This window comes from Aethalodelphis obliquidens, unplaced genomic scaffold (assembly GCF_003676395.1).
Source record: "Aethalodelphis obliquidens isolate GAN/ISIS:26980383/991018 unplaced genomic scaffold, ASM367639v1 scaffold91, whole genome shotgun sequence".
NCBI lineage: Eukaryota > Metazoa > Chordata > Mammalia > Artiodactyla > Delphinidae > Aethalodelphis > Aethalodelphis obliquidens.
In genome coordinates this window covers 1,806,071-1,820,074 of record NW_020838035.1, presented here as the reverse complement: position 1 = coordinate 1,820,074, position 14,004 = coordinate 1,806,071, and the positions used below count along the sequence as shown (strand labels likewise).

Here is a 14,004-nt window from a genome sequence, read left to right as displayed (position 1 = left end):
ACAGAATCGGGGCTACTGTTAGGCCTTAGGGGAGCCCCCTAGACAGTGTGGGATTGAAGGTGCAGGGGGACTGTCTTCTGCTGTGTTTCCTGTGTAGGAGCCCCGAATGCCTCACCTGCTGTGTGTTGAGGGTCTGGGCTGTCAGGTTGGCTGGGGGGTTGGGGAAGACACCGCATGCATCCTCTCCCAAAAGTTAGCTGTGTGATAGCTGGAGACTTGCAAGACCTATAAACTGTTTTTTTGTGGAGCTGTTTGCATCTCATTCACAGTTTCCAGGAGGGTTCTCTTCCGCCCATCTTTAAATTGACGTGTTTTGTAAGCGTGGAACCTATGTCACGTCTCAATGAGAACATAGTTCTTGGTGGTTTCATTTTAAACAATTAATGCTGAAGACAGTGAATTACAGTGTCCTATAGGCTTTGCCACTAGAATGAAAGACAGATATCAAAATTATGCTTTTTCCTACCATCTCCAATAAGATCTTGAGACGGTTTTGTGTGATATTAAAGATAAAGGGGAAAAAAAAGGAATAGCTTCACTGCACCCACATATATTACTTCCATCTGGCTTAATTTGTAACATTATTCAATGTGCCACATTTTAAAAATCACTCTTATAATATCACAGCACTATTTCTGGAAACCAGTCTCGAAGCAGATAAGGAGGCTGGCATTGTGCCTTTTGTTGGGGAAAAAAAAAACAAAAAACAAAAAAACAATAGCAACGTCTAATACAGATAGAACTCAGGGTCTGAGTTGTCTGTTCGCGGTCTGGAAAGGGTTTAAAACTCTCAAGGAATGAGGGATTATTGGCAGAGCAGTAATGAAAAATTTTCATTCCCACACAGATGTTTTTAGGGTTCTCACTCAGCACTGAAAGAAAGATCTGCTGTTTCCTGTTTGGACAGCCCCAAAGCTTTTTCAGAAATCACTTTCCAAATATTTCTGAGTAAGAACATATCATGCAGTTAAATGTCTGATTTATAGACCTTTAAAGATTTTCCCCCCTTTGATTGAAAGATGCGTTTTGATGACATCTTTCTGAAATTTCTCCCATGCCCATTAGCTCTTTTTCATCTTAAATTTTGGTTTGGGATCCTAACGGGTATCTGTGAAGCAATTTTACATATATTTGTTTTTTTCTTTTTTATTGGCGACATCATTGACACCCTTATATGAGTTTCGGGTGTAGAGCATGATGATTTGATATGTGTATATATTGCAAAACGGTTCTATGTTTCTGATATAAAAATCATTCCATTTAGCTGGTTATGTAGTCAGTTATTGCCCGTCAACAGATGAGGAAGATGCTTTGGAGAGAAGGATGGGTAGCTGACCAGTTAAAGGATGGGACTGTACACCAGGTCATTTCAGTCTGCCGGTCAAATTATTTTCCTGACGCCACGTGAGTTTCCCCGTCTCTCTGCCGGCTTTTAGACAGATGCGGAGAGAATTCACCCACACCCCTTGGGTGTGCAGAGAGAATACAATGCTTCCTGCATTTGCCATTCACGTGATTCCCTTGTCTTTTGTCTGTCCTGGAAATGTCCCCCCCCCGCCTCCCCCCGCACCCCGCATTCGTAACCTTGACACCAGCAGCTCCTGCATCTGTCACTCTCTTAAAAGGAAGCACCAGGAAGAGGGATGCAGGAAGGAGGATTCCTGAGCTGACATGCCCCCCATCCAGGACTTTGAGGGGATTTACTCAGGTGGGGAGGGAATCCAAACAAGGTGACCCCCTGCACCCAAACATCTTCCTCCCCTTTATCTTCTGCCCGCCGCGGCACCCACCGTTGTAGCTGGACATCAAGTTGGAAGTGAGGCTCTGGGGAGACAAAAAAATTCCAGGAGAGGAATAGCACAGCCTTGAACGAAAATGTGCTGCGGAACATCAGACTCTTTCTGACCCACCTGAGAGATGGAGCCTTTGACTTGCACCACCGCCTGCCTCCGAGTCCAGACCTGCCTCTTCCCTCTGGCCTCTCTACTCTTCTTTACCTCTGGGGTCTTCGCAGGTGGCGTCACCTCCCCCCAAGCCCTTAGTGCATGCGTCCATTCGGGAATGCTTCCTGCATGTGCACGTCTCAGGTCTTCACTTGCCTCCTGGGTCCCACCCTCACCGTGGCGTCTGACAAGCCTCTTCAACATCCCGTGGCAAATACAACTTGCAAGTGTTTCCCCCGCAAGCTCTTCCTTATCTGCAGTTCCATCCCTCAGCCATGCCTGTGGCCTCTTGCTCTAAGCACGTCTGGAAACTTCCCACGTACGTTGATCTCCACGGCGGCCACCCTGCCCGCGGACACCGGCGTCCCTCCCCGGGATGCATGTGGTCTCCTCCTTCCCCTCTTGTCTGTCTCTGACCCATTCTGCACAGAGTGGAGCTGTGTTGTCTGACCACGTGACTTTCTTCCTGCCACAGCCTTCCTGAAAACCCTCTAGTGACTTCCCGGTGGACTTGGAACAAAGGAAGCTCTTTCCTCTCTACATCCTCCCAATTCTGAGATTACCTGGTCCCTGCCAGCCTCACCTACTTCCCCTGATAATATTCTCCCACAAACTGTTTCCAGACGAGCGTCAGGCAACAAGGAATGGAAAAGAGTTTACGGGCTGATACTCATCCCCTCTTGGGTGTTCACCCTCTCGGGCAGGTTTCTTGGTAGAGTCCAAATAATGATGAACAAATGAGGCAGCACACCAACCTCCCATCCTATCCCAGCCTGGGTTAAGGCAGGGACTCTCCACTTCAGCACATGACGTTTGGGGCCCACTTACCATGGTTCCTTGTCATGGGGGCTGGCCAGTGCATTGCAGGATGTTGAACTCTGGGGTGGACCTCACCTCCGTAGAGGCTGTGATCACCGAGGTGTGGGGCATGTATGTGTCTCAGGAGGAAACTGGACCTGGCCATCACCTGCTGAGTTAGCGCTGAGCTGTTACCGGCCTCCTCTACAGATGCATTTCCTTTTGTTGAGGTGATAAGGGGAAGTACAGAAATCATGTCAGGATAGATGTGTTGGATTTCCACAGAAGCCCTGACCCCAGGTTCCTGCCCTACGACACAGCAAGGTACAGGATTCTCTGTTCATCTTATAATTGGTTCTCCAGGGATTCACTTTGGGGATTCCCTGGTGTCACTAACCACGGAGCAGTGAGGGATTTCCAGACCGGTCGAGGAAGCGTCTTTACCAATCTCTCTGCAAAAACAACACCCCAAATGCACCAGAATGTTTACAGATAACTTCCATCACCCATCAGAAATGGGAGCTTGTCTTTGCGAAATAAGGGTGTCTGTTTCATTTGGTCCTTTATTTCAGAGAACGTCCTTGTCTTACTATATGCAAAGCCACTTCCAAAGCTGTCTTTTGGCTTTTTGGTTTCCATGCGTGCTGGCCACGTGTCTTTGTTATGATTTCCAATGAGGGGCCCTTTCGACCAGCTGTGTTTAAAGGTCTAAATCTTATGTATCTCCCCAAATAGCCTGTGACCACGTAAGTGTACTCCCAGTCAGAATTCCCAGCGATCATGCCTTCACTGAACGAAGGCTAATAAAAATGTGTGGGTTTCTTAGCAACCTTAGAAATAGACAAGGACACGGAGAGAGAGGATTATGCTTTGCGAGTGGCACCAGTACAACCTTAGAATCAACGTTTTGCTAAGTCGCCCCTGGGTGGGCTGGGAACTCCTCCCCAGCTGGGATTTAACTTCACTGCTTCTCATTCCAGTGACTTATTTTCCAGGTTCAATAGCATCCAGGCTTTGTCGGAAAGCTCGTTTGCGGGACTGACCAAGTTGGAGCTGCTTATGATTCACGGCAATGACATTCCCAGCATCCCCGACGGGGCTTTGAGAGACCTCATTTCTCTCCAGGTAAACCCGGGCTTTTATGAACAGCGCGACTAGCAGCCTCTAGGACCCGTCGTGAAGAGGGGAAGCTGTAGCATGTTCCCTAACAATGATTTAAATGGCCTTTTTTTTTTTTTAACATAAGAGACAAGCTTAATGTCATTACTTTCCTGCCCTTTGTTCTGGTTTCTCTTCCTGGTTGTGGGTTGGTTGGTTTTCAGGTTTTTTATTTAATCTTAGACAGGATTTCCCGTCCTCCCTGTCTTTGTAGGTTTTCAAGTTCAGCTACAATAAGCTTCGAGTGATCACAGGAGAGACCGTGCGGGGGCTCTGGAACCTCATAAGGCTACACATGGACCACAACAAGATCGAGTTTATCCACCCACAAGCGTTCAGCGGCTTGACGTCCCTAAGGCTACTCCACTTAGAGGGAAACATGCTTCACCAGCTGCACCCCGCCACGTTCTCCACGTTCACGTTTCTGGATTATTTCAGACTCTCCACCGTGAGACACCTCTACTTAGCCGAGAACATGATTACAACCCTTCCCCCCGGCGTGCTTCAGAGCATGCCGCTTCTGGAGAACCTTTACCTGCACGGGAATCCGTGGTCCTGTGGTTGTGACATGAAGTGGTTTCTGGAATGGGATGCAAAGTCGAGAGGTAAGGACAGGAGAGCGGCTGCGTGACCCTTAGCTGCCCAACCTTCACCTCTCTGGACAAATTACGTTCTGCGCCATTGCTTCATCTTAGGTCGGGTGAAATCACGTCCTCAAACCAGTGAGGCAGGAAATGATGTAACTGAAATGTCAAGACAGCTCCGTGGCATAATTCAAACGCGTGGATCCTTTATCGAAATGTAGGATGATTATCATTTAATGAGTGATCGACAGTTGGCTCTGGTTGGCATAGCAGGCACGCTTGGAGGATTCTTTTCGACCTTGGGTTACAGCTAGAGGTTGGATTTTCCATGCATCGTCGTCCTACAGGAAGTGTTCAGGGATGCTCGGAAAAGAGAACGCTGGGCTGGCTATGTGATTATTCTTCTGTGATGGGGGATACAGGTGTTCTGTACTGATCCAGAGGGGGGGAAAAAAACCCAGGATTGATAGGTAGAAGTTGCAAGAAAGTAGATTTTGCATCAAAATAAGAAAGATTTTTTTTCCTTTTTTCTTTTACACCCCCTTCCCCAAGCCCCACGTTGGAACCCATCCTCAGAGCCCGTTGAGCTTATCCTACCTGAGTCTCGTGGCTCATCTCCAACCTCACAGCCACCAGCCTGGGTCTAACTCCTTTCTCCTGTCTCTAAGGAGGCAAATGGAGTGCTCTGAGTAGGTCTTTTTCTTTTCTTTTTTTAAAAACATTTCTTACTTTATTATTTTATTTATTTATTTATGTTTGGCTGTGTTGGGTCTTTGTTGCTGCGCGTGGGCTTTTCTCTAGTTGTGATGAGTGGGGGCTACTCTTCGTTGCGGTGCGCGGGCTTCTCATTGCAGTGGCTTCTCTTGTTGCGGAGCACGGACCCTAGCCGTGCAGGCTTCAGTAGTTGTGGCACGTGGGCTCTAGAGCGCAGGCTCAGTAGTTGTGGCTCGCGGGCTCAGTAGTTGTGGCGCGTGGGCTCTAGAGCGCAGGCTCAGTAGTTGTGGCTCGCGGGCTCAGTAGATGTGGCACGTGGGCTCTAGAGTGCAGGCTCAGTAGTTGTGGCGTGTGGGCTCTAGAGTGCAGGCTAGCGCAGTGCCTACCCTCCTGCGAAATGGGCTGGTCCCACTGTTCCCTGTACTCACTCTGCTCTAGCCACACTGCACTGCTTTCTGTTCCAGGCACCGTCTGAACCGATTTGTAGCTCAGCGTCATTGGACCTGGTCATCATCTACCAAGAAAACTCTTCTGTTAGATGTTCAAGGGTCTGGCTTCTTTTCAGCGTTCAGATGTTCACTGAAAGCTCTCCTCCTCTGAGAGGTCTTGCTACCCTTAATTTCAGCTTAGCCTCTCAGCCTGTGGCCATCAAGGAACTTCCAGCCCACACACCTTAGGTCACAATTTTGTTTTCATTTATACATGTCACAATTTTGTTTTCATATATATATATATATATATATATATATATATACACACATGTATGTATATATATTCTTTTTCAGATTCTTTTCCGTTGTAGGTTATTTACTGAGTAGAGTTCCCTGTGCTCTACAGTAGGTCCTTGCTGTTTATCTATTTTATATATGGTCCTGTGCATCTGTTAATCCCAAACTCCTAATGTACCCTCTCCCCCCTTTCCCCTTTGGTAACCGTAAGTTTGTTCTCTATGTCTGTGAGTCTGTTTCTGTTATTATAAATAAGTTCTTTTGTATCATTTTTTTAGACTCCATATACAAGCGATATCATACGGTATCTGTCTTTCTCCTTCTGACTTGCTTCGCTCAGTATGATCATCTCTAGGTCCCTCCATGTTGCTGCAAATGGCATTATTTCGTTCTTTTTCATGGCCGAGTAATATTCCATTGTATATATGTGTCACATCTTCTTTATCCATTCATCCATTGATGGACATTTAGGTTGTTTCCATGTCTTGGCTATTGTAAATAGTGCTGCAGTGAACACTGGGGTGCATGTGTCTTTTTGAATTATGGTTTTCTCCAGATATATGCCCAGAAGCGGGATTGCTGGGTCATATAGTAGCTCTCTTTTTAGTTTTTTAAGGAACCTCCATCCTGTTCTCCACAGTGGCTGTATCAATTTACATTCCCACCAGCAGGGCAGGAGGTTCCCTTTTCTGCACACCCTCTCCACCGTTTATTGTTGGTAGGCTTTTTAACGATGGCCGTTCTGACTGGTGTGAGTTGGTGCCTCCCTGTCGTTTTGGTTTCATGGGCCGCAGTTTCCTTTAGGCGCGTGCAGCGGCCAGGTGTCTTTCCTCCACCTGGAGATGCTGAGATTCAGGTTCTTTCATGGATGGTTCCACTTCATGTTTGATACCAGATTTGCTAAATCAGGCAAAGGATGAGGAAGGACAGGTATATTGACCTCTTAATTTTCTTAATCAGAAAAGACACACGTCACCTCTGTTCGTATTTCAGTGCCCAGACCCCACTGGGTCCAGGACAGGCTGAAAACCGTCATTTCCCAGCAGGAACACTACACGCTGGTGGTGGAATCATGAAGCTTTGGGGGGTAGAGAGCCGCAGCCATTCTGGAGATACACGCCTGTGCCTTTGTGTGCCCATATGTATGCATTATGTCTGCATATGTTTGAGTGTGTCCATATGTGTGTCTGTGTGGTATGTCTTGTATTTGTGTGTATGTGTATTTGGGGGGGGGTATGTGAAACCATCCTGTTTGCATCTCAAGATGTTTATTTTGAAACTCGAATAGAAAACTGCATTCAGAGAAGCAAAAGTAGACATAGTGACGTTGGTTGGAAGGTTTGTAATACCCCGGGTGATGGCAGTTTGGCTGTTTTATTCCCAGCGTGGATGGAAAGAAGTGGACACGTGCCACGAAGACTGTCAGAAAGCATCCTAGTTTTCTAGTCTCCCCAGTTACGACTACAGAAAAGCCCCGAGACGTCTAGCAGGGAGGAAACATAATGTGGTTCTATAGGTGTCAGTTCGAGGAACCTTTGTGCCCTTTAATAGATGTGTCAAGTAGGGCATTGGGTGTGGGACTCATAAGAATGAGTCCAGGCTGGAGAAGCACAGCTGGAACTCATCACTGGCGAGTGAACAGTAACTGAAATCATGCACGTGGGCGAGGCCATCTAAGACCTCAGCACAAGAAGGGAAAGGGCCGAGCACGACTGAAGGAACACATCATCCGTAACGAGTTGGGCAGAGAAGGAGGAAACAGTGAAAGAGTCAGTGTTGGCCAGAGAAGGAGAAAATTCCGGAGGATTTAATGTCCGGGAAGCCAAGAGTAGAATGTGAATCCAAAAAGTAAACACTGCCTGAAATGAATAATTCTAGCAAGAGAAAACATACTTATAAAAGGTAGACACGATACGATCCATGCCAGCTGTCGATCCTATAACCTGGAAATATATTCACGGGTTGCAGTGACTTCACGTAGATTCTCCTGGGCCCTCATAAAAGGTTACTTGTCTAATACGTATGAATAGCCATTCTTTTTTAACTTAAAAATACCTTTTAGAAAAGTACTCATTACTCACCGTCCAGAAGTTCCAAAACCCCGGTGAGGTACCACGCACTGTGCTAAACTGACTTCAAGTCAGGGGTGACGTCACAGAGCGAGGTGGGTGAGGTCCTAAGTCGTGGCGGAAGTGCATCCGGGTGATAAAGATGCAAAAGCTTTAACCCTCCGGCCGTTCTTTGCGTCACTGACTCATAGCATGTTTGTGTGTGATTGCGTGTTTCAGGGATTCTGAAATGTAAGAAGGACAAGGCCTACGAAGGGGGTCAGCTGTGCTCCACGTGCTTCAGTCCTAGGAAGCTGCACAAACAAGAGATTCAGAGGCTGCAGGACATCGCCTGTGAGAAGCCTTCTATCGAGTCCCCTCTGAGACAGAACGGGAGCGGGAGTAGCGAGGAAAATCAGAGTCAAGAGCAGGACGGCGACAGCCCGTCCTCCCTGCAGGGCTTCCAGTATCCTGTATGGAACGTCTCTCTGAATATGAGCGACGAACACGGGAACACAGTGAACTTGGTCTGTGACATCAAGAAGCCCGTGGACGTGTACCAGCTACACTTGAACCAGACAGACCCTCAAGAGATAGAGATAAACGCCACGGTCGCCTTGGATTTCGAGTGTCCGATGACGCGAGAAAACTATGAGAAACTCTGGAAGCTGATTGCCTATTACAGCGAGGTCCCTGTGACGCTACACCGGGAGCTCACGCTCAGCAAAGACCCCAGACTCGGCTACCAGTACAGGCAAGACGCCGACGACGAGACCCTCTACTACACGGGCGTCAGAGCCCACATCCTGGCAGAGCCAGAGTGGGTTACGCAGCCGTCCATACACCTCCAGCTCAACCGGCGTCAGAGCACGGCCCAAACAGTGCTGCTGTCCTATTCCTCTCAACATGCTGTCACCGTGTCCGCCAAAGACGCGAGGCCGTCTCGGAGCAGAAGCTGGGTAATGATTGAGCCTAGCAGAGCGGTGCAGAGAGCCCAGACCGTCTTGGAAGGGAGTCCATGCCAGCTGAGCTGCAACGTGAAGGCTTCTGAGAGCCCGTCCATCTCCTGGGTGCTCCCAGATGGCTCTGTCCTGAAGGCACCCATGGAAGACGAGGACGGGAGATTCTCCATCCTCACCAGCGGCTGGCTGAAGATCAAATCCACGGAGCAGTCAGACGCTGGTTTGTACCAGTGCATTGCGCAGGTGAGGGATGAAATGGATCGAATGGTCTATAGGGTCTTTGTGCAACCACCTGTCACTCAGCCCCCTGACGGACATACCGTGACCATTCAGAAGAGCCCGGGGGAGCCGGTGACGCTGCCTTGTAGTGCTCTGGCCATACCTGAAGCCGAGATCAGCTGGATCCTTCCAAACAGAAGGATAATTAACGCTATGGCTAACACGTCACACACATACATGTTGGCCGATGGAACTCTTTACATCCCAAAGGTCCAAGGAAGCGACAGTGGTTACTACAGATGCGTGGCTGTCAACCAGCAAGGGGCAGATCATTTTACGGTGGGGATCATGGTGAGTAAGAAGGGATCTGCCAGGTCATCGAAAAGAGGCAGACGCCCAGGTGGGAAGACCCTTTCCAGAGGAAGAGGAGATGTGGTGGAGGATGAAGGGGGATCTGGCCTAGGAGATGAAGGTAACACCATGAGGAGAGTTCTCCATCCAAAGGACCAAGAGATGTTCATCAAAGCAAAGCACGATGCCATCGCTGGAGGTCAGAAAACCAAGAAAGGGCGCAGAAAACTGAAACACTGGAAGACTTCCGAAAAGGAACCAGACACAAACATCGCAGAAGGTCGCAGAGTGTTTGAGTCCAGACGAAGGATAAACGTGGCAAACAAACAGATCAGTCCAGAGCAGTGGGCAGATATTCTCGCCAGAGTGCGTGGGAGAAATCTCCCTAAGGGAACAGAAGTACCCCAGGTCGTTAGAACCAGCACTCCTCCATCGGAGAGTCTAGAAGTGACACCCCTTTTGCCTGCAGCTGCTCCCCGCTCAGTATCACCTGTGCAGACCACAACCAGTGCAGAAGAGTCCTCAGGAGATGTCTCTTTATTTGGCAAGGAAGAGCAGGTTTCCGGCACTGTTTCTTCCACCAGGATGGCTCTGGTCCAGTCTGGCCACGACGGAGTGATTCTTGCTGACCCCAAAGTGACAAGCGCATACCTGGAAGAACTGATTGATGAAGAGTTTTCTGAGAAGACCAAGCCTGCAGCTCCCACTGCAGTTGACTCGAATTGGGCTACGGCCACGACACCGCTACCTGTGCCTTACGAATCTTCTACTCTACAGACCCTGGATATGGTCCGCGAAGAGCCCACTGACAGAAACATGGCCACAGAGGGCTGGTCTACACTAGACGCTGGGTCCATGCCAGGGGCTCCGTCCAGTGAGTATGAGTCGCCACTGGATGCCATCTCCCTGGCAGAGTCCGAGACCCTGTCATACTTTTACCAAGATCTGGAGACAAATTCACAACCAGGTGAAAGCACGACGAAAGAACAGACCTCCGCACACGTTACTCCAGTGCCTGCCTCGTGGGTTGCTGACACCAGGACCTCTGAGCCATTTGAAGATCCCGTTTTAGGGGACCCCGACGTCCCAGCACAAACAGGTCTGCAAGAGCAAACAGAGAGCCCCGAGCTTGTGGAAAGTGGTTTAAGCACTCAGGGCCACCCACGGATTCCCAAGGGCACAGAGGAGAATTCTCAGACACTGCAGGAAGGAGGTCTGCGAGAGAGAGACCCCAAACGCTCCAGAATTCCTGAGAGTAAGAGGCAAGGCATCGAATCCACCACTCTGCTGGCCTCAGCCCTGGAAGCCATGACGAGCATCACTGCCGTGAAGCACCCCAAGGGAACCACGCTTGGCGTTCTGCTCGACAGGGACACCAGCACGGTAGCCATGATGAGGCCAGCCCCAAAGGCCACGTCCCCGTCAGCGCTGACCACTCATCCTTCCCGAAGGAGACCCAGCGGGAGGAGGCGATTGCGCCCCCACCGATTCCGGCACCGGCATAAACAAACCCCGCCCACGACGTTCGCCCCAGCGGCCACTTTTTTGGCACCACTGACTCAGGCACCCAAAGTGAAGACTCCAGGCCAAGCGGAAAGCTTGCTGGTTCCTACATCTTGGGTTGACAGCACCGTTGGTACCCCAAAACTGATGGACGTGGAGAAGCATGCAGAACTGGCATCCAGGGGCGCCCCACGCAGGAAACATGGGAAGAGGCCAAAGAAACAGCGATACCTCACCTCTACCATGAGCTCTATAGCGTCTGTGTCCAAGCCCAGCCCTTCCCCAGAAAATAAACATACAAACACTGTTACCCCCAGTTCAGAAGTTGTACTTTCACCCACCACCGTTTCTCTCACAACTGGAGACCCACGTGAGATAACCAGAGTGGAAGATGACAGGACAGCCGCCACCGAAGCACATTTATCTCATGATAAATTCCAAGAGACAATTCCAGTCACAGACGAGCCTGTATCGGACGGAAAGGAAATTAAGAATTACGATGTCACAAACATCAAGGACTCTAAAACCGACGGTCTGGTCCCTGGCGAGTCAGTCACTCATGTGGCCTCACCTTCTGGGGCCGAGGTCTCCAGTGTGGGAGTGTTTAAGGAGGCAGCCCCTCCTTCTGGCTTTCCGGGAAGTGCAAGGTGGACTCCTCCAAGGGCAGCCCAGCCTGAGCGGCTGCAGACAGACCCACCTGTTACCAGCTCTTCAGAAGCTCTTACAGACTCACCCTTTTTAAAAGAGTCGGAGGACCTAGGTTTTCCTTCTGAGTTTTCACCTTCTGCCACAGTCTCTATGCTCTCGCAACAGGAAGAAGCGGTCCCTTCAACTGCTCTCGCCATCCTAAAAGTAGAGGCATCTTCAAGTCAGGTGGAAACCACCATCAGTGGTCAGAGTCATCGTGAAACCACTCCAGCCACTCTCCGTTCTGAAATTAGACACCGGAATGAAGTCTCCACACGTGCCCTGGTTGGGGGACCAGCAACCCCACTCCCACCCACAACTCGTGTGTCTCTGGCTGAAACCACCGCAAAGCCCACACCTCTTACGTCAGAAACACTGCCAACGTCAGACGCTTCCAAACAAAACGTTTTCTTCCATTATGCTGGGGGGACCCCAGCCACCGGAACACCTTCAGTGAATAACGAAGGAACTCAGCATGGATCGAAGCCAAACGAATTATCCACTCCCTCTTCCCACCAGGACAAGTTTACCTTCACTCCAAAGCAGGAGTTGCGAAAGGAAGCCTTGGACGGTACGACCAAAAACAGCCTTCCAGGGCGTCCAAATGCTCACCACGAGGCTGGGAGGGTCCAAGGTTTCCAGCAACCAGCCAGAGTCGCTGCCACAGCGGTCCCCCAGAGAGGAACCGTGAGGCGGCCACACACGGCCACAGAAAGCTCCTTTAGATACGTGGTCACTCGCCAGCCCCACCTGACCAGCAGACTGGAGATCACTGCATATCCGTCGAGGGGTCCGCCGGAGAATAAGCACTTTACAGCTCCAGTATTACCAAGTTCAACAACTCCTGTGGTTCCGTTGCCGAGGTCCAATCCTAGCATTCCTAGTAAGTCGACTGACCGGGGAACTGACCCATTCAACGGCAGCCCCACATCGTTTGGAGACAACAGCATCCCTGACTCAAGAGACCCAGCTGGCAAGCTTCCGGATTCCAGAGTCCCGTATTATCCCGATGGAAGAGTCCCTTTCTTTTTCAACAGGACCCTCTCTTTTCCACAGTTGACAGTTACTCCGAAGCCTCAGGTCCCCACCTCTCCTGCCCCAGGGACGAGAGGGAGAAAAGTCAACCCGGGTCCCTACAACAGGATACATTCTCAGAGCGTCACCCATGTGGACTTTGGTCCCCCAGCACCTCCTGTACTGCACCTTCCCCGGACCGTGACACCACCCTCAACAAACTTAAGAAACATCCCTCTGGTCTACTCCACCCGGAGCTCCATCCCTTTCATGACATCTTCTGCCCAGCCTTCCAGAAGCTTCCATCAGAGCAGCTCAAAGCTCTTCTCTTCCAGAGGACCACCTGCATCCAAATTCTGGACGTTCGGGGAAAAGCCCCAGATTGTCACCAAATCCCCCCAGACCGTGTCCGTCACTGCCGAGACAGATGTCATGTTCCCGTGTGAGGCTATGGGGAAACCCAAGCCTTTCGTGACTTGGACAAAGCCGTCCACAGGTAGGGCGTTTACACACCTGCATTGTAACCAGGGCTTGTGTAGGGGAGGGGCTTACTGGAGTCCGTGAGTGCAGGTAGAACCAGAGATTCCGGGCAGAGGGACAGGCAGATGGGATGGCAAAGGACATCTGAGAATCCGCCGACAGGTGTATTCCTTTACGGGCACGGGAAGTGGGGAATTAAAATGGGTGTCGGGTTTTAATGGAGTCATGGAAACACGTGCGAGCTTCTCTGGGTAGGGCATTCCTAACCGAGGCTCAGGGCCGTGCCACTCTTGCCTCCTCCCAGTGAGGTCCAGCACAGAAGTCCTCCACGAGCCATGTCGGGGTGCAGAGGGGCGTGAGGGGAACTGTGCCAACCCCTCTTGTCCTCGCGCTGGCTTGAAAGGTCAGTGAAGCTTGGTGTGAGCTCATCAGGCATTGCTTTGACTTGAACCTAGAGATAGGATCGTATGAGTCCGCTCGGGCTGCCGTCGCAAAGCGCCGGAACAGATGGTGCGGCTAGAACAGCGCATGTATTTCCTTTCAGTTTGGGGAGGTTGAAATCCAAGATCAAGGTGTCACTAAGGCTGGTTCCTCCCGAGGCCTCCCTCCTTGGTGTGTAGACAGCCATCTCCTCCCTGTGTCCTCATAGGGTCGCCCCTCTGTGTGCGTCTGTGTCCTAATCCCGTCTTCTTACAAGGACACCAGTCCTGTGGGATCAGGACCCACCCTAATGACTTCATTGTACCTCCATCCCCTCTTTAAAGACCCCCAACTCCAAATACAGCCACATTCTGAGGTCCTGGGGGGTCAGGGCG

At 50.3% G+C, this 14,004-nt stretch overlaps 1 protein-coding gene across 1 annotated transcript in view; it reads left to right on the top strand.

Annotated features, from left to right (window-relative positions):
- The window catches only part of MXRA5 (matrix remodeling associated 5), a 28,338-nt gene that overhangs the window by 4,179 nt on the left and 10,155 nt on the right, over positions 1 to 14,004 (top strand). Inside the window, exons 3-5 of the mRNA XM_027095556.1 lie at positions 3,737 to 3,866; positions 4,114 to 4,504; positions 8,214 to 13,205. Coding sequence (XP_026951357.1) covers positions 3,737 to 3,866; positions 4,114 to 4,504; positions 8,214 to 13,205 — 5,513 coding nt within the window. The remainder of the gene's footprint in view (positions 1 to 3,736; positions 3,867 to 4,113; positions 4,505 to 8,213; positions 13,206 to 14,004) is intronic.